This window comes from Lissotriton helveticus, chromosome 12 (genome assembly GCF_964261635.1).
Source record: "Lissotriton helveticus chromosome 12, aLisHel1.1, whole genome shotgun sequence".
NCBI lineage: Eukaryota > Metazoa > Chordata > Amphibia > Caudata > Salamandridae > Lissotriton > Lissotriton helveticus.
In genome coordinates this window covers 788,885,967-788,908,707 of record NC_136073.1, presented here as the reverse complement: position 1 = coordinate 788,908,707, position 22,741 = coordinate 788,885,967, and the positions used below count along the sequence as shown (strand labels likewise).

At 46.8% G+C, this 22,741-nt stretch overlaps 1 protein-coding gene across 1 annotated transcript in view; it reads left to right on the top strand.

The window, feature by feature from the left end:
• NUP210L (nucleoporin 210 like) overlaps positions 1-22,741 on the top strand; it is a 444,253-nt gene that overhangs the window by 403,295 nt on the left and 18,217 nt on the right. The window contains exons 35-36 of the mRNA XM_078668895.1: positions 10,162-10,412; positions 15,770-15,974. Coding sequence (XP_078525021.1) covers positions 10,162-10,412; positions 15,770-15,974 — 456 coding nt within the window. The remainder of the gene's footprint in view (positions 1-10,161; positions 10,413-15,769; positions 15,975-22,741) is intronic.

Genomic DNA, 22,741 nt, shown 5'->3' with positions numbered 1-22,741 from the left:
TAAACGTTCCGTTAAGAAGCAGTGGTTCGAATGGCACCCTGCTGCAGCATTGACTTGCTTTCTCGCACGTCATCCATCGTAGCAGACTACAGAGGCATCCCGTTCGAGTAAAGAAACAGACTGGGCACACGCTCACCCACCCTAGTTATTGCCGCGATTCCAATCTCTGTAGTCAGTCCGCTATTGCGGGTCTGTGCCCTCACAACGTTACACTAATGACGGAGGGGTAGGGAACTCGCATATCCACTGCTGAAATGAATTAATATTTACCTATACTATTTACTTTCTTTAATGAAGTTTTATATAGCGCAAACTTTACCCAAAAGGTGTCAGAGCGCTTTACAAAAGAACTAGGTAAGTTACAAAAGGTACACAAGATACACTAAACACACTAACAAGTTACATATGTACAGTTACAAAGGTACACAAAATAGAGCGGTGTGAATAATAAGTGCCTCAGCCCCGTGCGTGAGGTGCATCATCAGAGCTGTGTGAATAATAACAGCTGTGAGCCCGTGCGTGAGGTGCAACATCAGAGCTGTGTGAATAATAACTGCGTCAGCCCGGTGCGTGAGGTGCATCTTCAGAGCTGTGTGAATAATAACAGCTGTGAGCCCGTGCCTAAGGTGCATCAGAGCTGTGTGAATAATAACTGTGTCAGCCCCGTGCGTGAAGTGCATCATCAGAGCTGTGTGAATAATAACAGCTGTGAGCCCGTGCCTGAGGTGCATCATCAGAGCTGTGTGAATAATAACAGCTGTGAGCCCGTGCCTGAGATGCATCATCAGAGCTGGGTGAATAATAACTGCGTCAGCCCCGTGCGTGAGGTGCATCAACAGAGCTGTGTGAATAACAACTGTGAGTCCGTGCGTGAGGTGCATCATCAGAGCTGTGTGATTAACAACTGTGAGCCCGTGCGTGAGGTGCATCATCAGAGCTGTGTGAATAATAACAGCTGTGAGCCCCGTGCGTGAGGTGCATCATCAGAGTTGTGTGAATAATAACAGCTGTGAGCAACAGCATACTCTTGCACACACTCTCACTGCTCACCAATTCAAAGTTTGCTAAAAAATGTATGCAACGCATTGTCATACACAATGCCAATAACTCAAACTTTAATGCTGCGAGACCTATTGCATTGTAAATGCTTGTTGTTCCTGGTGTACACCAACGGTTTGGAAGGCTATCTGTTGGAAAGTTGTGTAGACTTCCCCCAGGTTAAAGGCAAACGTATACCGATGTTATCCTATGCAGATGACACAGTGTTAATGACCCTAACCGCCAAAAGCATGCAAACGTGTTTGAATGCTTTTGACGCTTTTATGAAAGGATTAGATCTAAGGGTCAACTTCACAAAGTCTTTTGCCATGGTCTGCGGCCCTAAAGGGGTAAAATCTCGTAGGTATATGGTGAATGACTCAATTATTGTGAAAGTCGATAATTTCAATTATCTGGGGAATTTATTCAATAAAACTCTGAGTTGGGATCCTTTAATATCAGCCCGTGCTCAAAAGGCTACGCAACCTATAGAGGCCCTTTTCCGTTTCTCAAGTAAATTGGGTCAAAAGCTGGTTGCAGAACTAAAAACTCTATATAAAGCAAAATGCATTCCTGTTGCAACTTATGGCGCAGGAGTATGGGGTATACAAAACTGTAACAAAATCCAAGTCATGGAAAATAAATTTATAAAGCGCCTTTTATCTGTTCCATCTGGCACTTCAAATACTTTTTGTCATACTGAGGTGGGTCTTGAATTTGTGAGTGATACTATCCATGTCTCACCTTTGCTGCTATGGAGCAAGGTTTGGAGGTCTGATGAATTGAAACTCACAAAGGAAATTTTGCAAGACTGCCTTAAGCTTGATCATTCTATGGAGATCCCATGGCTACTATACGTAAGGGAAACCTTTTACAAGATTGTATTGGGACACATATACCTAAACCCCAAAACTGTTGGCAGGGAGACCAAACTATCAATTAAGGACGCCTATTGTACCAGTTTAGGTATGTTAAGAAATAGTGAGCATGCAGTATATGATGGGGGTAAGCTGCAACAGCAGCCTTATCTATCATATATTATGGAGGGGCGTGGCCGAACAGCCACTATGGCGGACGGCCTCTTCTAGAGCTCCGTGCCCGGCCGGGCTTTCTCCTGGGAAATACAGTCTTGCGGGGATCATCGGCCTGCCAAGAGATGTAGCATCGAGGCAGAATCCTGCCTGGAATACGAGACACAGAGCGGCGGCGGGGTGAAAAGCTGAAAAAGCATCCTGCGAGAAGCGCCGAGGCCCGCGTCGCGAGACCTTTGAAGCCGGGGAGTAGAGTGAGGCGGAGATCCGCCGGCGGCCCTCCAGGTCCTGCGCCCTGTCCGGAGGTAGGTGCCGGACTTCCTGGGCGGGGCCGACGCCCAGCGGACACTGACGGCGGATGCCTGAGCCCCCGCGGACACCACCGGTCGGCGGCAAAAACGACGAAGTGCGGTGAGGGGGGCGAGAGAAGGCACACTGGGTCCTGGGGGCCGAGAGAGCGACCCAGTGCTGGGAAGTGTCGCCATTTTGCGCGCCCTGCCTGGAGGAAAACCCTGAGACAGCGATCCAACCCTCGCGGAGCGGGGACCCCCGGCGACCTCCCGCAGCCCTGTCCACCGCCCCCCCCCCCCCCCCCGGGCCTCCTGGCATTGAAGGATCAGCCCCACTGGGCGTTCGGGAGCGCGCGGGCCGGAAGACGCGGCCTAGTAACCACGGGCTCGCACACGGGGTGGCAGCCGGGGCGGGGAGTTTCTCCTTGCGCTGCACTCAGCCTGTACTGATATTCGGCCTGCTGCCTGCAGTGGCCCCGGTGGAGGGTCGGACCCCTTGCGGAGCCCCCGGTTGTGAGCTGGAGTATCCTGCTAGCCGGCTTCCTCCATCCAGGAGTCCGGGGTGACACTTTGCAGCTGGTATACGGAGAGTCGGGGACACAGTGGCTGAAGTGCGGGGCCTGGGTGGCCGGAATAGTTCCAGGAGGGAAAAAGTACTAAAAGTCTAGCGCACCATGGTCAGGAAGGGCCAGAGAAACGTGGACGGCCCGGGGGAGCCGACGGGGACCGGCCCACAGACGGGTGCTGGAGCGAGCGGAGGCGGACCTGGCCTGGGCGACCAGGTGGGATCGAGCGCCCAACAACCTGACAAACTGGACCTTATCCTTCAGGAGATCCGTGACTCCCGACAAGCGCTGGAACACCAGTTGGGAACCCTCACCAATAACCTCTCCCTCCTAAAAGCGGACCACGGTAAGCTGGCGGACAAGGTCAAGGACCACGGGCTTGCAATCGCGGACCTCACACCCACGGTGGCTGATCACGGCAAATCTATCCAGGACATCCAAGGTCAAGTGGCTGCGTTGATGGAGCGGGTTGAGGATGCGGAGGGCCGCAATCGGAGGAATAATATACGGGTTATCGGTCTGCCGGAAAAATGTGAGGAACCGCGGGCTGAGGAGTTCATGGAGCAGTGGTTTAGAGAACATGTAGCGACAGACGGACTCTCCCCGTATTTCTGTGTGGAGCGGGCGCATAGGATTCCGACGGGACAGCCTCGGCCGGGGCGCCCTTCTCTCCCTCTCATTGTCCGTATCCTTAACTATCGAGATAGGGATGCCCTACTGAGAAAAGCCCGAGAGAGATCCACCATCCATTTCGAAAATCAGAGGGTGTCACTCTACCCGGACTACACGAACATGGTGCAAAAACAGAGAGCCCCCTATATGGAGGTGAAGAAGAAGCTGAAAAGCGCGCAACTGAAATATGCCTTGCTCTTTCCAGCCCGCCTGAAAGTCATCCACTGGAAGAAATCTCACTTCTTCGAGAGCCCTGCGGACGCTGAAGAATGGCTAGAGGTGATGGGCCTGGACGGCAGCCAGGAGGCATCCCAGGATGCGATGGCGAAAGCGTTGGACAGAAATTCGGGAGGTAGCCGCCACTCCTCGTCTGGATCCGAAAGGGAAACACTGAGCGCGGCCCATCGCGAACTCACCAGAAGGACGAACGAAGGGAGGCCATCTCACTCGCCGGTGCCTTCAGAGAGGATCCGACGAAAATAACCACAGACTCTGAGGATACCACAGGACACTCAGACTCTGCTCTTTCCTACAATCACTCCTAGAGCCGCAGACGATCTCATAGACAGCTAGCCTGACGGGAGATATCCCGCACCGACCCCTTTGCAGCAGTTCATGCATGGTATCGTTTTGATTTGTTACCTTATGGCCCTGGGCACCGGACTCTGGTTGGGCATCGGGGTGGGGGGGAAGCAGGGGTGAGGGACGATGAACAGACACTGGCCCACCCCCCGATACACCCCACATCCTTTGGAATCGACACTATACCGGGTGCCACGGGGTGTGGATCGAGGCTGCCTATTGACAAGCATATTAGCTCTGTTTGTCATTACCTTGAACTTTCTTTTAGCATTAAGTGCCCGGCCGGGCTACCGTTGAGCCGGTGGAGACCGGGACTAGTAACAAATGACTACAAGTGTGCTGGACCTACCCCCCCCATGGCAAAGGCACAAATGTTCGGTTCTTTATGTTCCTATTGTTAACGTTGGGCTCGGCTATGTCCTATGGCTGCGCCAAGTTTGTTTTAGAAATGTTAATAGTTTTTCTAGGTGCACTCTCCTGGGTTCAGCTCCCCGGTGTTCTAGACACACGACCACCCCCCAGAATGACTCTACCGCCCGCTGATTATGGCTGAACAATCTGGAATGTACAGGGTTATCACCTGGAATGTGCGAGGGCTGGGGGCAGTGCAGAAAAGACATAGGGTCCACTCTTACCTCCTCAGACAGCAGACACAAATCGCCTTCTTACAAGAAACACACCTCACGGCCTCTGAAGCACAAAAGCAGCGGAAGAAATGGAGAGGGACTATATATTCCACGTCATACTCAGCATTTTCTAGAGGGACCACTATCTGGGTGCGTCACGGGACACCATTCACTGCAATAGAGACTAAAATAGATGAGCAGGGGAGATATATCCTGGTTAAAGGGGCCCTAGATGGCCAATTGATTGTCCTGGGCTGTATCTACGCCCCGAATTACGATCAGGAATTACTCCTACGGAGGGTTGGAAGAGCCCTCTCCCCGTGGGCAGACATCCCCTGGGTGCTCAGAGGGGATTGGATCGCGGTGTTGGACCTGGCCCTGGATAGATCACATCCACCCCTATAGGCGGCCGGCGCCACCAGGCTTACAGACACATTCAGGGCATGGGTGGAGGGCTGGAGACTTAGTGATATATGGCGGGAGGTACACCCCACACATAAAGAGTACTCCTTCTACTCCCCCGTACACGACTTACACACACGTATTGACCGACTCCTATGCTCCCACTCGCTGATCCCGCTGATGAGTGCCCCAGAATATTCAGCAAAGACTTTCTCGGACCACAGGCCCCTCAAATGTACTATTTCTTGGGGCAGAGTCCCGACTCCAGTCCCTACGTGGCAGCTCGACCCCCAGCACTTGGAAGACGGTCCATTTAAAGCGACTATCTCGGAGGCCCTGACACAGTACTGGGAGGTTAACTGGGACACTGCCTCTTCCAACTTGGTGGTCTGGGATGCGATGAAAGTGGTAGTGCGAGGAGTAGCGATTGGGAAGCTGGTGGGCGCTAGGCAGGAGATCCACCGGAAATTGTGTGAGGTTGAGAAACGTCTAGCAGAGCTTGAGCGGGAGGCGGTGGGAAAAAACAGGCTCTACAGGAACAGCATATTACACACGCTGAGACGTTAGAAACACTGCGCAACATTGATTACAAGGCCTACTTACAACGCCAACACACAGAGGCGGACCGTTCTGGGGCATTGCTGGCCCGCGTAATCCGTGACAAGCCGGACACCCCAGTCATTACCCAAATCCGAAACCACAGAGGTGATCTAGTGGACACTCAATCTGACATCAACCGGGCATTCCTCGACCACTTACAGGCTCTGTATGCCCAAACTGGGACAGATGAGCCTACACATATAACTGACTTTATGCGGAACCTCCCCTTCCCCCAATTGACAGCGGAGGTACTAAAATCAATGGTGCTGCGATCAAACACTTAAATAGAAACAAGACTCCGGGCATGGATGGACTCCCGGTGGCGTTCTATTCAACTTATGCCGACATACTAGTACCGGTACTGGAACGGATTTACAGGGAGGCCTTCGAGAGGGGTCATCTGCCGCACACAACCATGCAAGCCATAGTAATTTCTATCCGTAAGCCAGACAGAGACAACCTGGAGATTGCAAATTATAGACCCTTATCTATGCTGGCCACGGAATATAAAATTCTGAGCAAGGCTATTGCCCTACGTATCCAGCCCCACTTGACTACACTTATACACTGCGACCAGTGTGGCTTCCTCCCGGGGCGCAGTACTTCCCTCAACACGAGACGCCTGCACGCCATCATGACAGCGTCACCTGTCGAGCGGCGCGGGCGGGATATATCGCATTAGACCTCAGACAAGCATTTGACTCGCTCTCTTGGCCCTTTATGTTTGACGCCCTGTACCGATTTGGGTTTCCAGCCCCGCTGATACGGTGGATTAGGCTGCTGTACACTGATCCTACGGCCAGGGCAAGAACCGGACGTCATGTGTCAGCTGAGTATCCGGTCCATCAGTGCACCAGGCAGGGATGCCCCTTGTCCCCATTGTTGTTCGTGTTGGCGTTGGAACCACTAGCCATCGCTCTTCCCCAGCACGCGGTGGCACTGGGAGTACCAGTGGCAGGGACGTCCCACATTCTATCTGTATACGCAGATGATATGATATTATACCTCCGAGACCTGGAAGCCGACCACACGCGATTATATGACACCCGCCGATTTGAAACAGCATCGGGATTGGCCATTAACACGGACAAATCTGTGGGATTCTACTTCCGCGAGGGGCCTAGTCTGCCCTCTCTGCAGTTCGGCATTTACATGATCCCGGTAGCCCAAACCAGCTTTAAATATCTGGGAATTCGCATATACAGGAGATCGGAGGACCAGCTGGACGGTAACGTTTCTAGGGCCATTACTGGTCTCCGGGGTAGTATTGGCTTTTGGACATCGCTCCCCTTGTCTGTTATGGGACGCATTTCGATAGCAAAGATGGTAATGCTACCACGTCTGCTATACTATTTCGTGAACCTGCCCATATGCATTCCGCGACGGACTTTTGAGTCCCTTTACTCCCTCCTGATCACCCTTATCTGGGGGACGGGCAGACGGCGGATTAGCTTGCGGAAACTACAACTCAGCACCTCCCAGGGAGGACTGGGAGCCCCTGACTTCCAAGGCTACTTTTACGCCAGTCAACTCCAATGGCTGTCTCATTGGCTGGCGGGAGAAATCTCCAAGAAATTGGATGGACGGCAGGCCGGCTTGAACGGGGCGACCTACACGCCCTATTACTACCCAGGAGTAGAATCCCGCGAGAGTGCCACCCACTGCTCGGTACTGCGCTTTTATGTTGGAAAAAGGCTTTAGTTTACACGTCCACGACCAAGCCATACGCAGATAATATTCCATTGCTGGGTATCCCGACACCACAGGGACGACTAACCAAACACGCTCTCAGGGATTGGACGGCAAATGGGATTGAAGGTGTGGGCAGTTTCTTCGGGGACGACCTATTGTTAGACCACCGCACCTTCGTGCACTTGACTGGAACCTCGGACAGACATTACATGTTACATGCCACTGTCTCTCACTGCATTCGAACGACTTGTGCGCCACAGCGCATTCACCCACAACAACATGAGCTAGTACACCTGATGCACTGCATGGGGGCCGGCGGTCACTTGGTAAGATGGCTGTACACCGGGATTAGGACTCATGCTGCACTCTCCCTCGACGCACTGAGAGAGACCTGGTCACGGGACATGGGGGAGGACTTTACAGACACAACTTGGCGGGTGGCCCTGGAACACCCAAAGAGAGTCTCTAGAAATGTGAGATTTAAATACATACAGGCCATGATTCTCCACAGGGCATACCTTACCCCGGTCAGGATCAACAAGATGTTTCCCAATGCCTCCCACCAGTGCCCGCGATGTGGAGCGGACGAGGCAGACTTCCTCCACATGCTTTGGTCGTGCCCACGGCTGACTGGGTACTGGAGCGAGGTGTGCTAGACGCTATGAGAGGTGACCCAGATACAAGTGAGGGAAAGTGAGCTGTATTGCCTGGCAGGTGCTCGGCCTCGCCCTAAGCCTTTAAAACCCAAGTTGAGATTTGTGGACTTAGCCCTCCTCTTAGCGATTAGGAAAATCACAATGCAGTGGAAGTCCCCGAGAGCGCCTAGAATAGAGACATGGCGAATGGATGTAGTGAAATGGGGTAGAATAGAATGTGTAGCCCTTAGGAAGGAGGAAGAAGGTGGGAGGCGAAAAATCCTGCTGGTACTGGACTGGGAGGTCCAGGACACCTGAACGCACTAAGACCCTGAGGGAAGGTTGTAGAATGTACTGGACCCAGAGGCGGGACAGAGGTGGTTGGGAAAACTTCTACTCCATAATCCTGGTGGAGAGTGAATAACGCTGGGGAGCAAACGATAGATCTGTTAGGAGAGACGGAGCACCACAGTTGGCAGAGTGGGGGAGGGATAGTTGGGGAGCGAGTGGGTGGGTATAGGTACACGTCCTGCTGATAACAGAGACATTTCCTACAGTACGCAACGTTGAAGGGGCATGATCTAGGGGATGAAGTACTGCTCTTGATGTGTAGATGGGGAGAAAATTGAAAAGCGTGATGTATTGCATATCTGTCGTAAATACTGCATATAAATGTGACGAATGTACATTCACGAATAAAGTTCTTAAAAAAAAAATCTATCATATATTATGCATGCCCAATGGCGTTTTTATTTGACAAGGTTTCGCCTTGGTACGTTGCATTTTCTTTTTGCTTTCCCAAAGCAAGCAGGGTGGTGTGAGAGACTTCCCCCATGCCCCTGCAATAATATAGTTTCACAAAATACTCTGCACCTCATTCTTTTTTGTAATCTTGGATCCTGCTATTACAAAGAGGGATATGAATACTTATCATCTTTATCAACTCCACCATATGTAGTGCTGTGCTTAGTTTTATTAGATTAGCGCTCACTATCAGAAATCGATATTGAACAGCATTATTGTATACCAACGTTTATTATCTGACATACATCTAGCAGATTATTGTATATATTGGTATTCAAATGGAATGCACATGCACTTTACAATATTTTCTGTCTACATATATGACCCTTTTAACCTGAATGTATTGTAAATTCAAATTGGATATATAATATGTATTTCGGATGTTAATATAACTGTATGGCTTCTTCGTTTTTAATAATATGTGTAATCTCTTTTCTTAATTTGTTTATACTTTTATGATTCTACTTTTGAATCGAAATAAAGTTCTTTGACTGACTGACCTTCCTCACAAGGTTAAAGACCATGCCACGGAATTGGGAGAGTCCTAATATCTGGATGAATATTTTGTGCAAAGGATTGAGATGTATTGTGAAACCTGAAATGGATGTGAGTAATGGTCTAGTTAGTGGGTTCTCCTCATTGTTGAAGAGCTCTGCATTTGACTCTGAGATCCAAAAGGCGGGTTTTTCAGGGACTAAAATAGGCTCATTAAACAACCTTGTGATACCATTGGTGGCCCACAAGACATTGATGACTTCTGATACCTTTGTCCTATTGAAGAATTGACATCCAAGACTGGTGGTTACAAAACTCCATAAGCTGTTTAAAGAAAAAACTCTGAAGACACGTCTCTTCTGCGTGGTGTTGGCATAAAACCTCCTATCCACACTTCTGCTATCATGCTCTAACTGTACTATCTCCATCTTTCAATGAACACAAGGACTGTGATCAGCCTCTGCAGTGTCAAGCCGTGCAGTGCAATAACAGAATCAAACAAATGTATTTATACACGCTTGCATAAAAACTGAGGTCGGGTGCATACCATTATGTTTTATGAAATTAAAATAATTGAAATATATGCTTTAAACTATATTTACAATTACAAATGTAGCAATTTTGTAAATCTGCAAAACATTCATATATTGAGAAATTAAATTGTTGAAATGAGGTAGGATTTTTATCCAGCTATACCTGCTTGCCACGATTGTGATTCTTTTGTCCAGGTATTTACATGTGTGTGATTAAAACACACGAACAGACTGATGGCGTGCTCCTGGATCTGAGCACAGTTGACACGTTGGTGTCTTTGAAGGCTTCTCTCGTCAGTGGTCGAGGGGTGCCAGAAATCCAGAGGCTAGAGGTCCCTTTCTTCCCCGCCTTCTACAACAACCAGTCAGAGCTGGTGTTCAGCAGCAAACATCTCACCAACGAGTTCCGGGTCATGGGGATCACCGCAGTCCTGTTGGAAATAGAGGTACTTATTGTTCCTTGTCACTCTGTACTCATTGTATTTATTTATTTGTGCTTCTCTATGTCTGTCACTTCACTTGGTACATGGTGGTGGTGGGGGGGGATAGTTGGACTCTTGACGCTTTCAACTCATCAGATCAATTGGAGGAGCTTGGTAGCTATGAGCAAGCCACAGTTCCATATTGGAGCTGTGAATAGAAAGCATTCCATGATGGAGTACTGAGCGCCTCAGGATTCCAGGGAGGAGGGCCTAGTGTGTCAGGTTCAGCCAGGGTAAGGGTAAACAATGAGAGTTTATGAGGGTCCCAGGATTCAGTTATAACTCTTGTGAGTCCCAGGGTGAAGCTGTGCTGCTATGATTTTGTTCAAGAGTTCAAGAATGTTGCTAAGAATTGTCAGAATCCTTCGTTGGAGCTTTGTTAAGGTTCCTAGATCTAGCCTAAGGTGTGGGGATCAAACTTTAGGGCTCATTGCTTGACAGGCTTCTGGAATGTAACTTTGAATCAGTAGCGTCCCAGAATGGAAACTCAAATTCACCATCAAGGGGGTGGTCTGCCACTGTGAGGGTCCTAGAGACCTGGGGGCCCAATAGGATGACAGACGGACTTTGTCCACCCGCCATCCCATCGAATATAGTGACCATAAGGGCGGGGGTCCCGTGCCTGCAATTAGGATGCGCCCGCCACAGAGGCGGGCACATACAGCGTTCCTGACATTGTGGCGGGTGGTGCACTCAGCACCGCCCGGCACAATGCCAGGGAGGCATGCTGTGCACTTCTATGCACAACATGGCAGGCACCGCGCGGTGCCTGCCATGTTGTGCATGGAACTGCTGGGGGGTACCATAGGTACACCCCATGTGCATCCCCCACCACCCCGGAGTCCCTGGGGTCCCGCAACGGGCCCCTAAAGCAGACTCCGCATGCCTTTCCGTGGCGGCAATGCCACCACGGAAAGGCATTGGAAAATGCCCATTCTAATATGGCTGGCGGTGTTTGATAGACACCGCCACCATATTGAACCCTTTTACGCCCGGTCGCAAGGCGACCGGGGCGGAAAAGCGGCGGACGGCCTATCTGTCCACCGCGGACCCCCCAGCCATAATAATATGGTGGGGGGTCATTCCGGCACGGATGGCGGGCGGATCGCCCCCGCCAGGCCAGCGGTGGCTACCGCCGGCCTGGCAGGGGTGATCCGCCCACCATCCTAATAGGGCCCCTGGTGTGAATGAATGAATAAATTAGCATTTTTAATCACAAGCAACTACTCAGAAAGGGTGGCCCAGCTCTAAAAATATGCAGCAAGAACAGATACTTAATCTTCAGCAATATGAAGAACCAAGTTTTGATGCCCTCACAAAACAGAATGTAGCTGGTTTCAGAGTACAGATAGAAGAGGAAGGGTGTTCCACAGCTTAGGAGTGAGATACAAAAAGAATCCACCCCTGTGTCTTCTGTGTGCAAAACAAGTAATGTGAATAAATGAGGTACTGGTGGAACGAAGATGCAAACAGGCACTTGTGGTGTAATTCTAGACTGAAAAAACCCTGTGCTTCTTTTACAGAAAGCTTTGTGACATATACATACAATCTTACAATGTATTTGCTATTGCACAAGGAGCCAGTGCAGCTTCTTTTAATAGGGAGGGGATTTGGCTAAAAAAAGTAGCTAGAATGAGAACCTGCACCCCAGTATGTCGATACTCACTGGGCAAAAGTGACGGTAGCTTGCGCATCATGCGTAGGTAAAAGAAATACACAGAACTTAGTAGAGACAGCAGCAACAATGACAACTCTCAAATTCCTATCTGATTCAAATGGTACAGGAGGGTTATTCAATGTGATTGGCCACCAAGGAGACCAGATCAAAGAGGCCCCTCCTAATAACAATGACTGTTTTATTTCTATTAAGCTTCAGTGAGTAATTTTTCATCCAGGGGGCGATCCTCAACAAAACGCCATTGAAGTTATCCACAGAAACAATGGTTTCAGCAGCAAAGGAGACAATAATCTTAGGGGCATATTTACAAGGAGTTAAAGCCACCAGAACGTCACTTTATCCAGCGTTCTAATAGCGTTAACTCCTTCGCCTTATTCATGAGACTGCGTTAAGCCACTTAACGTTCCTTAATGCTGCCTTGTAAATAACGCCCCTATTCACACAGCACTTAGCATGAAAGGGATGTGCAATGGGTGTTGCAGTGGGCGTACCACCGCAACATCCATTGCTTTTTGACGCTGTCTCATATTTACAAGGATTGGGGCAGTGCCAAAAATGCTGCAGGGGAATACGTGGTCTTAAGCAGGCAATACGAGAATGTTTTATTTTTCTTCGTATTTTGCTCTTTCCATGTGTGCGGCATTCTGCAGCACACATAGATAGAGCAAATTGCCTGAAACAATTGTTTATGTGCAGGAAGTTGTCCCTTCCTGCACATAAACAATTGACCCTCGGCACAGGCACCCCACCAAAATGGCACTAGAGTGCCGGTGCAAGGTAGTTTGTTGAGCGTCTGCGCTAGGGGTAACGCAGGTGTTCACCGCATTCTTGTTAATATGCTGCATCCCTGTGTATTGAAACTGTCGGAGCGCAGCATTACCAATTTTGGCATAACACCATGCTCCACCACTTTCTTGTAAATATGCCCCTCAGTATTGTCAACATAGGATATACCATATCTACAAATTACATCAGCCATTGGAGTCACATAGATATTAAACAGATTGGAGCTCAAAGAGGAGCCATTTGTACTCCACAGACCTATAGCTTCAATTTAAAACATTAGGTTTTCATGGTGACTGCTTGAGAGTGACTGGGAAGAAAGCAGGACAACCATTCCAAGGCATGGTCACGAATCCCAGTATAGAGACAATGTGGACCTTAGAGCTTTGTATATTCTCAGGGGAAATCTCTGATGTTTTTAGCGCTCCAGCGCAGACTCTTCTTTTGAGAAGTTGTTTTCCGGAGTCCGCCGTCTAGCTGTTCATCATAGACACAGGTTAAAGGTCTATCCCTCTGAGGTTTGTAGTCACCAAGAGCTTATCTTGCTCCCATGGTACAGGCTCTCTGATATTTTGAATGTGTTTGGGTCACTTAGTGTATGTGTACACTTCTCAGGCTTGAGGGTACAAAACTACTATGAAAGTATGCTTGATGGCTTAGCTTACCACTTCAGCAATAATAATGTTTTAAATTGTATTATATTCTATGGTTTAACCGTGTTGACTTTGAAACATCGATGAGTTCCCAAAGTTTAAGCATGGTAACCTTGGTGGTGCATTCGTTCGTAAACTATGGCACAGGCTCTGGAGTGCAGACAAGTGGATTCGACCCTAATGTAGAAGAGTAGTCACCTATAGGAACGACCATTCTACAACCATCCATGGTACTTCCCCTGAGGAGTCTGTGTAAACGCAGCAGGGACTAACCCACAGGAATGGGAATTATACATTAGTCTACAGTGAACTGACAGAGAAGCAACTGTTGTACCAAACTCCTTACTGTATGCCTGAGGAGTCCACATAAGTGCAGCATGGAGCAACCCATAGGAATGGACATAATTAACCAGCATTGGGGTCTTCTATAAGGAGTCTACGTAGTTGCAGCAGGGAGCCACCCACAGGGATGTGTATTATACAAACATCCATGGTATATGCTCTGCTAGTCCGCTCGGGAGTGACCAGGAGCAACCTATAGTAATGATAATTATACCACAAGTCTTGGTATTTGCTTGGAGGAGTCTATTCAGAAGTACCAGGAAGCAACATGCCAGAATTGGCATTACAACAAGCCATAGTATAAGTTCTAAAAGGGCCACTCAGGAGTGGCTGAGGAGCAACCCATAGCAATGGATATTATATTAGCAGCCCTTAGTAATGGACTGCATACAAGCCACCATTTTCTGAGGGGTCCACCCTAAAACAGCAGAGGACCAACCTTTATGCAGCCAGTCTTAGTGTATGCTTGAGGAGTCCATGCAGGAGCCGAACAGGGGAAGCCATAATTCAGCGTGCTGCTGTGTAAGCCTACAAACCACAGCCAGGAGCATCAAAGGAGTAACCGGCACAAATGTATGTTTTACAACAAGCTTTGTTACGCACTCTAAAGCTATCACAGAGGAGCACATAAGTGCACCCCGTTAGCAGTGGATGATCGTACAGCCAATTTGAGGGTGGCATGGAAAGTAGAAGTTGCATTAGAAACATGAAAATGGAGTGACAGGAGGAGATATATTGAAACCAAGACAGGTGTTCTGGTTGTAGGTTATTCCAAGTCCTAGAAAGTCAAACACAGAAAGCACTGATAAACTCTTCACCCTTTACCTGGATGCTCAGGTTTGAGACCCTGGCAGGACGGATTACAAGGAGTTATGTCAGGTGTGTGAGGGACCACGGTTGAAGAATAATTTGAAGGGCCTGCAAGTCCACAAACCAAGCAAATTCAGATCATAATACAACAAGGCAATAAAAAAACATAGCTGAATACCACTTACAAAAACCAGGTAATGGCTACTGGATTGCCGGCATCCGGGTGGCAATCACAGCCCTGCATTTAGTCTTCATGGGTAAGCGACCATGGTCTGGTAACCAGCTCAAGATGACCTGAAAAACTGAATTGTGGCTGGCTCGACTCTGGCAGACTTTGAGCATGTAACGTCTTAATTTTGATATCAATAACCAAGAAAAGAGATTCAAGGGTTGTGCAATATCTATATTTTACAAAGATAACTGTTCACGTCCACTAAGAATTAGGGCCCTATATGTCTACTTATAGTCAGTTACAGTTCTGGCTGGTATAGACATATGCATTATTGAAGTGTCCATTAGTGTGAATGCCCTCTTGACCAGATCTATTTACTGTGTTATTGCTTATCAAAGCTTTGTAAGATCAACCGAAATGTAACCAAACATCCCGTGAATGACTGTGCGTGAAGGGGGTTGACAGTAGGGGAGGGAGCAGGTTAGATTGAGCCTGTGAGGTTTGGAATGAGGAATTTCATTAGAAGCAGATGAGTTACTTTTATTCTTGTTTCAGATTACTCTCAATTGAAGCGAGGAATCTAAAGACATCCAGATCTCATGCTGCTCTCAGCTCATTTGAGTTTTGGTCTTGTCTTCTGCTGCTCTGTTGGAGGGTTGGGTGGAATGTGTTCCTTTGAGTTTGTCTATCTTCACGGGTGGCTTTGGTGAAGCTCTAGCTTTTCAGCAATTGAAACATTAGTTGTCATAATGTAAACAATGTCTGTGAAGTATTTACAGTGTATTCCTGTCAGACTAGAATAGTGTGGGATTAGCATGTGATCTGTTTAAAAATCAGAGGAATGTGTTGTCCGAAGTCAATCTCTTTCTGCTTGTCCGGCTAGGTACAGTATGACTCTCCGGGGTTACTCGTGTCCACCCAGATGCCCTCAAATACTGTTCCTGGCATTATGGTCTACCTGGTTGAAGCAGTGAATCTCAGCGCCATCCTGTGGTCCCCGGTGCCGGTCTTTATTAACGTCTCGTGTGCGTTGACGGGCCAGCTGGTGCAGTTGGAGGTGAAGGCTGTGAAGGAATCCGATATCAATGGTAAGCCTGATGTTGTCTGTGTAGTCGTGTGAAGTCACAGTTGTCTGCCACGGTATGAGAAAGACTCTCTCATGGACATGGCATCAACTTTTTCATTTCAGAATTATATGCGGTATGTCTCCAAAATAAACCACAAAACAGAGGGTGGCTATAAAACTTATTCCTGAAAATGTACATATTTTGCAGCAATTTTCTTCTGCAACATAAACCATCTTTGGCTGTCGTTCTTTTGTGTTTCACCTGTTATGTTAGCATAGAGAAGTACATGATTGTGCAGAGCTACTGCAGTATGTAAACCCTATACTAATATTGACCATGTGTACAACACACTCTCAAAAATAATTGAGACTTCTGCCCAACTCAGCACTGAGTTCAGTTGTCAGGATTCAAACCTTCTACACTTAGGTTGTACACGGTATCTTCTGACTTGTTGATGTGTGCTCACTGTGACCTATCATTCCGTGCTCCCACTAGTGGTTCACTTCCCTCACCTTTAAAGCCATCCTCAAATATGAATATTGTTCCTTTGCTAGTTAGCTAGATCACCATACCCAATATATAACTTGATACTGTAAGCTAAATCTTTATAAACTTTACCACTGTGCATTAATGCCCCTTTGTAATTTAGATGCTCTTGCAATATGCTCAACATGTGTATGATAGACCTTCCTGGACAAATCTATTGTACCAATATATACTTTGAATGTTTCTTTCGTTTAGTCTTAAATTCACTCTTTTCTTTTTTTATTCTAAAACACTTTATTTAAAGCAAATCTACAAATGTGTTCAGTAAATTAGAAATAAACATCAAGAGAGCTAGGTCACAGGCTCAACATAGAAAGTGAGCAAAATCGTTGCAAATGAGGAAGTGGAAGTTTTTAAAAAAATACTAAGAACAAACAAGATCACCAAAAGAGTAGCCAGCTAGAGTTGAAATAGTTTAGGCTAAAACGTGACACAAAATGCTGCCATAAGGAGCTTTGTCTTATGTTAGGTGAAATGTGATTTGTTCGAGGTGAGCCAAAGAGGACATGTCAATCAGTTATCTGGAAATGGGTGTGACTGAAATCCAGCTCTTTAACAATAGTTTTTTGTTGTGGCAATCATGGTGACTTTTATCAACCAAAGAAGCAGCTGTGAAAAAGGGGCTAATATGGAACAGCAAAAGTTTTGAAAAGTCATACTGAAGGTCCTCCAACAACTTACTGTACGCTCCCAAGGGTTCATTATAGATCTAGTTTGATTTTTCTAATTGGTTGACGTTGTCATCTGATACCAATTTGCAAATCCTGCTACCTGAAATTTAGTCAATAGGAGGAACAGTAAGAATACACAATGCTTACTTCAGTAAGATTTGTAAACAACTGACCATTACACAATGGTTGGAGGTCCAAGCTCAAATTGAAATAATTCACACCTGGTTGGTAGCAAGCATGTAATCCAACTTTCGGGTAGTAGGTTTGGATTTTTGTCAGTTGGTTGCCCTACTAATAAATGGTTTCAGACATGCTTGGTAGTCCGGTGGAATTTGGAATATTTTAATTTTATTTCTAAACTAGCAGCCCGCCCCGGCCTTGCCCGGGGCAGAAAGGGGCTGGGGGCAGCATCGCAGCAGGAGAGGCGCTGCAGAGCGGCCGTTTTGTTGGTCCTGGCCGCTTCTGCCCGCGCTGTGTTTCCCCCGCCCGTCCCTTGCTGCGCAGCCGCGGCTGCTTGACTTACCTCATCCGCCGCTCCTCCCCGCGCTGTTGTGTTTACCGCTCCACTGCTCCTCCACTTCTCGCCGCTCCTGACCGCTTGTCCACTACCTCATCCGCCGCTCTTCCCCGCGCTGCCACTGCTCCTCTGCTTCTCGCCGCTCCTTTCCGCTTGTCCTCCGCAGCTCCTCCCCGGGCTCATGTCCTCCGCTCTTTCTGTTGCTCCTGAACGCCGCTCCTCCCCGCGCTCCCGATGTCATCAAGCAGACGTCGCGGCCGGCGCTACTTTCTAGGGACTACTTTATTTTTATTCGTAAATGTTTTAAATAACGTATATTTTTTATTTTTATATCGCCTATGTCCTTCTGCTTGCCCTGAGGTTTTCATAGATGTCTTGGTTGTTTAGATTGGTGGTGTACTTTTCGAGTTTACCTGGCTCAAAGGACAGACTTCTCTCTTTATAATAGTAGTATAGATTATCCTAGGGTGAAGCAATGCTCAACCGCCAGGGCTTCAGCTTGAACTTCGAAGAGACGTATTAAATCTCCAGACCAGTACCTTTCACTGACACCAATATCGTACTTTGTATTTAAGTTTCCTCAAAAGTGAGAATTATTTTCAGTTAGCAGGCATTGGGGATAAAGGATTCAATAGCGACCCCGTCAGGAGTTTGCAAATGAGCAGGGTCAGCTAAAAGAATGATGATATTGCCTAATTTCAGGAAATTCCAAAACTCTCTTTGGGATAGGGAACTTTAAGCCTTTTAAAAGAGAAAGACCACTGGCTTGCAAAACTCCTAATGGGTTTCAGATCTAGCTGTTCCCACCACCTATATAATTAGTTTTTACAAAGGACATCAAGATTCATAAACCCATGGTAAACTTGGTAAAGAATGATCTTGCCTTTATTCATTTTTGCTCAAAGGCTGAGATAAAGCTTTTACCATCAAAGTAACTGCCATTCCACATGCTTCATTTAAAGAGCAGAGTTAATGAAGGGGATATCTTCTATAGACTTTTTGATACCAATAGTCCAGTATATTGCCTCTATAGATTTTCATCTGAATTGTGGCTACTTATTGACTGATGTGATGTCTACACAGGCATGTGAGGTGTCAGAGAACATGTTGCAATGCAAAAAAATGAAGCAATATAGATGCACAACTCCATGTGTCGTACTAGATATTACCACCAGTTTCCAATTCAATTCAAAAGTGCTTTATTCGAGTGTATACTCATAAAAGCAAACATACACAAAATATTGACAATATTAAAATAGAATTAAATTTACAGTCAAACACTTTTGCAAAGCACTACTAAATACATACAGTACATTTGGTTAGAACGAAATCTCGCAGTATTTACAAAAAGATTTAAAAAGAATTCATATGAGATTTGATTTATACATTAAAAAGTATATACAATTTAAAGGGCGAGCGGTGTCAATTTCATTGAAGGCATATTTTACATACAGAGAATAGTCAAATAACTAGCAGTCTCTGAATATCTATCAAGTTCATTATTATTCTAAAGACTAAAAAAGATTTTATAAAAACAAATTTTACAGGCAGAGAATAGTTAAATAACTAGCAATCTCTGCATATTCACCCAGAGAATAGTTAATTGACTAGCAGTCTCTGCCGGATCGCCCATGCCCAGCCAATATATTTAGCTGTTGCTATTAATATCCATGTTAATGGGCTTGAGCATATAATACGCAGCGCAACAGAACTGCAAGTTGTACCAAGGTTCCTGCACATAGGAGCTAACCAAGCGCGTCTAGGAACACAGTATGCTTTTCAAGAAAACAAAAAATGTCCAAGGGTTTCCTTCCCCGTTCCACAGGCTGGGCAAATGTCACTCCCCCCTGAGCCCCATTTGACTGTCAAAGATCTTATGGGGAGGGCTCGCGCTCTCAGTTGGAATAGGAGCTTCCTGTCACCCGGTTTTGAAACAATATCCCAGTACGACTCCAAAACCGGGTACAGTTTTACCTCAAGGAATCCAGCGGCCATAGACCCATTACTCAAATTACTCAAACTCTTGTTAGCAACATGTTCCCAGAATATAATTTTAAGGGCAGACTTGGTAGGGAATGATGCACCTGTTGGATCTAGCCATATAGAACTTAGCCCGAGCTCGAACAGTAGTGCCTTCAGTGTATTGAGCCAACTAATTCTATGAAAACAGTCAGCCTTAATGACGTCAATAAAACCTTCGGCATAATGCGCAAGCTCGGGGGTAGTCCATAGTCGTCGCCAATATAGAATTGGACGTAGTCTGGCTAGGTCCTTGATTTGCTTCCTGCCAAGCTCATATCTTAAAGGCAGGAGAGGAGTGCTTTTCGGGGTACCAGTAAGTAATCTTAAGAATTTATTTTCTGACCCCTGTAAAGAATTCAAGTTTCCAAAGCCCCATATCTCCGCACCGTAAAGTGCCGACCCTATAGCCTTCGCTTCATAAACCAATAAAGCTGGCTTAACAGGTTTGGTCAAAGATTTCCTATGTTCCATATTAATGGCACCCGACAATTGCTTATGTCGCAGAGTGGCAGTATTTATATGTTGGCTCCATCTATTATTATATGCGATGAGAATTCCTAAGTATGTGAATGAGTTTACCACCTCAAGAGGCCGCCCATTTATGCTGATGTTAGGCTTACAGCTACGATGTGGTTTAAAAGCCATGAGTTTGGTTTTGGTGGCGTTCACCTCTAACCCATGCTCCCCACAGAAATTCTCAAAGATACACCGAGCACGCTGCAAACCACTAGGCGTTTTCGACATAATAAGCGTGTCGTCCGCAAACATTAATATAGGGATTTTTAACCCTGAGAGAGATGGAGCGTCTACAGGAGCTGTTACCATACGGGGGACAACGCCATTTATGTACAGAGTGAACAAGGTTGGGGCCATTGAACACCCCTGTCTAACCCCCCTTTCAACTGGAAATTCATCAGTAACCATGTCATGCCCTCCCCACTGTATTTTGGCAAAAGTGAGCTCGTGTAATCGCATTACCAAGGTCAGTAATTCCTCAGGGACCCCCAAGCTCTGAAGAACTTGCCACAGTTTTGACCGCGGGACCAGGTCGAAGGCAGCCCTCAGATCAACAAATGCTGCATAAAGGCTGCCTCCTCCGAGCACCACAGTCTTCCACTGGAGCAGTTGGAAACGGAACACTTGGTCAACCGTGCTAGTTGCCCTTCGAAATCCTGCTTGATACGGTGATAAGATGTTATTGTCCTCAGCCCAATCTAGGAGCCTGTTTACCACCACACGGCCGACTATTTTTTGTACTGTATCGATAAGGCTTATTGGCCTATAATTACCCGGCTGTGCACGATCTCCCTTTTTGAACACAGGGACAATCACAGCACCTCTCCAAGAGGCTGGGACCTCAGCGCCCTTGGCAATAAAATTGATGAGTAAATAGATATATTTACACCACCGCTCTTTATCATTTAGAAAAATGTCTGCGGGAACGCCATCTGATCCAGGTGCGCGTCCTCTAATTACAGCATTTATAGCAATCAAATACTCTTTAACATTAAAAAGATTACCGTAAGAAAAAGACATATTAATAATGTCCTCCCCTCTAATCTGTGTATTGAGAGCGTACTGCGATCTAAAAAATTCTACCCAAGCTTCCTGAGGTACGTTATTATTAGGAGATTCCTCTACTCTCTCGCTACCCCATTTAACGATATTCCAGAACGCTCTGGAATCCTTTCTATCGCTTGCTTTTTTCAATTTACACCAGTGTCGTTCGTCCCAGGCTCTTTTAGCTTTCACTATGCAGGCTTTGTAATTCTTTCTGGCTAGACAAGTGCTTTCAGCGTCCCTCCTTTTAAGAGCCTGCCCTAAAGCCAGACGTGCAGCACTACATTCTGCGTTGTACCATTTAGCATCTTTACTAGCTCTAGCCCCATTTCGCCTAACAGGTTTCAGGAAATGTTTTTTAATCTTGGCGAACAGAGTATCATGAATGTTAACCACTTCCTTCAGGCCAGAGGTGGAAACACTAATTGTTTCCAAAGCAGCTATAGCTTGATCAGTTTCGTAATTAATATTATCAATAGCTTGTTGATTGGTCACAACACTGGCCCATTTAAGCCTACGCATGTTATTCTCTGGGATGAGCGAGGGTGGAGCAAGAGTGTTTAAACAAGTAAGATTTGTCCCAACGGCCCACCATTTGTGCTCAACACATAAAGGATTGTGATCGCTCTCAGGTCTTATGACGACCTCCATATCACGGACAGATGACCACAGTAATAAGCTGCAGATAACATAATCTATCCTACTTTTGTGTCTTCCGTTATCAAAGGTCATGGAGCCTTTTCTATCTGAAGCTGTACGTCCATTCAAAGCTCTCAGACCTTTTTCTAAGCACAGTGCATTCAGATCAATAATTTCCTCAGTCCAACGAGTAACTGGATTCAGGTCTAACGCAGGAATGCCCCATTGGGAGTCCTCTTCTGCTCCAATGGAGACCTCACTTAAGACCAGGGGCTCAAACGTCCTATTAAAATCGCCTGCTATCACCACCCTGTTATCAGCTGAAAATTTATCAAGGAGGTTACCCAATGCAATTAAGACGTCAGATCTAACACCCTTAACATTCCTAGCGTATATGTTATATATATCTAGTGACCCTGTTTCATCACTGGTTACCCTGATTAACTGAATGTCATTATGACTAGTCTCAATATTTGTTATTTTAAGTTTGAGGGTTTGTCGGACCCAGATTGTAAGACCCCCCATTGGTCTCCCTTTCGGGCCCTTTGCTGCAGGCACGGAAAAATTTAAATATCCTAGCGCAAATACAGGTTTACATGCCCAAGTCTCCTGAAACAAACATACATCATATAAATTAACAAAGCTAAGCCAGTCCCCACAGTCTAGTTTGGAGCATAATCCGGCCAAGTTCCAAGATATTAGATTCCCCACCCCGGTTGGAAAATCAAGTTGTACATCAGGAGTTAAAATCAAAGGAGAGGGCACTCCCGCCACAGGTATCGCTAAACTTGTCTGCGCTAAAGTACTTATAGGATTCAAATGGGCAACCTCAC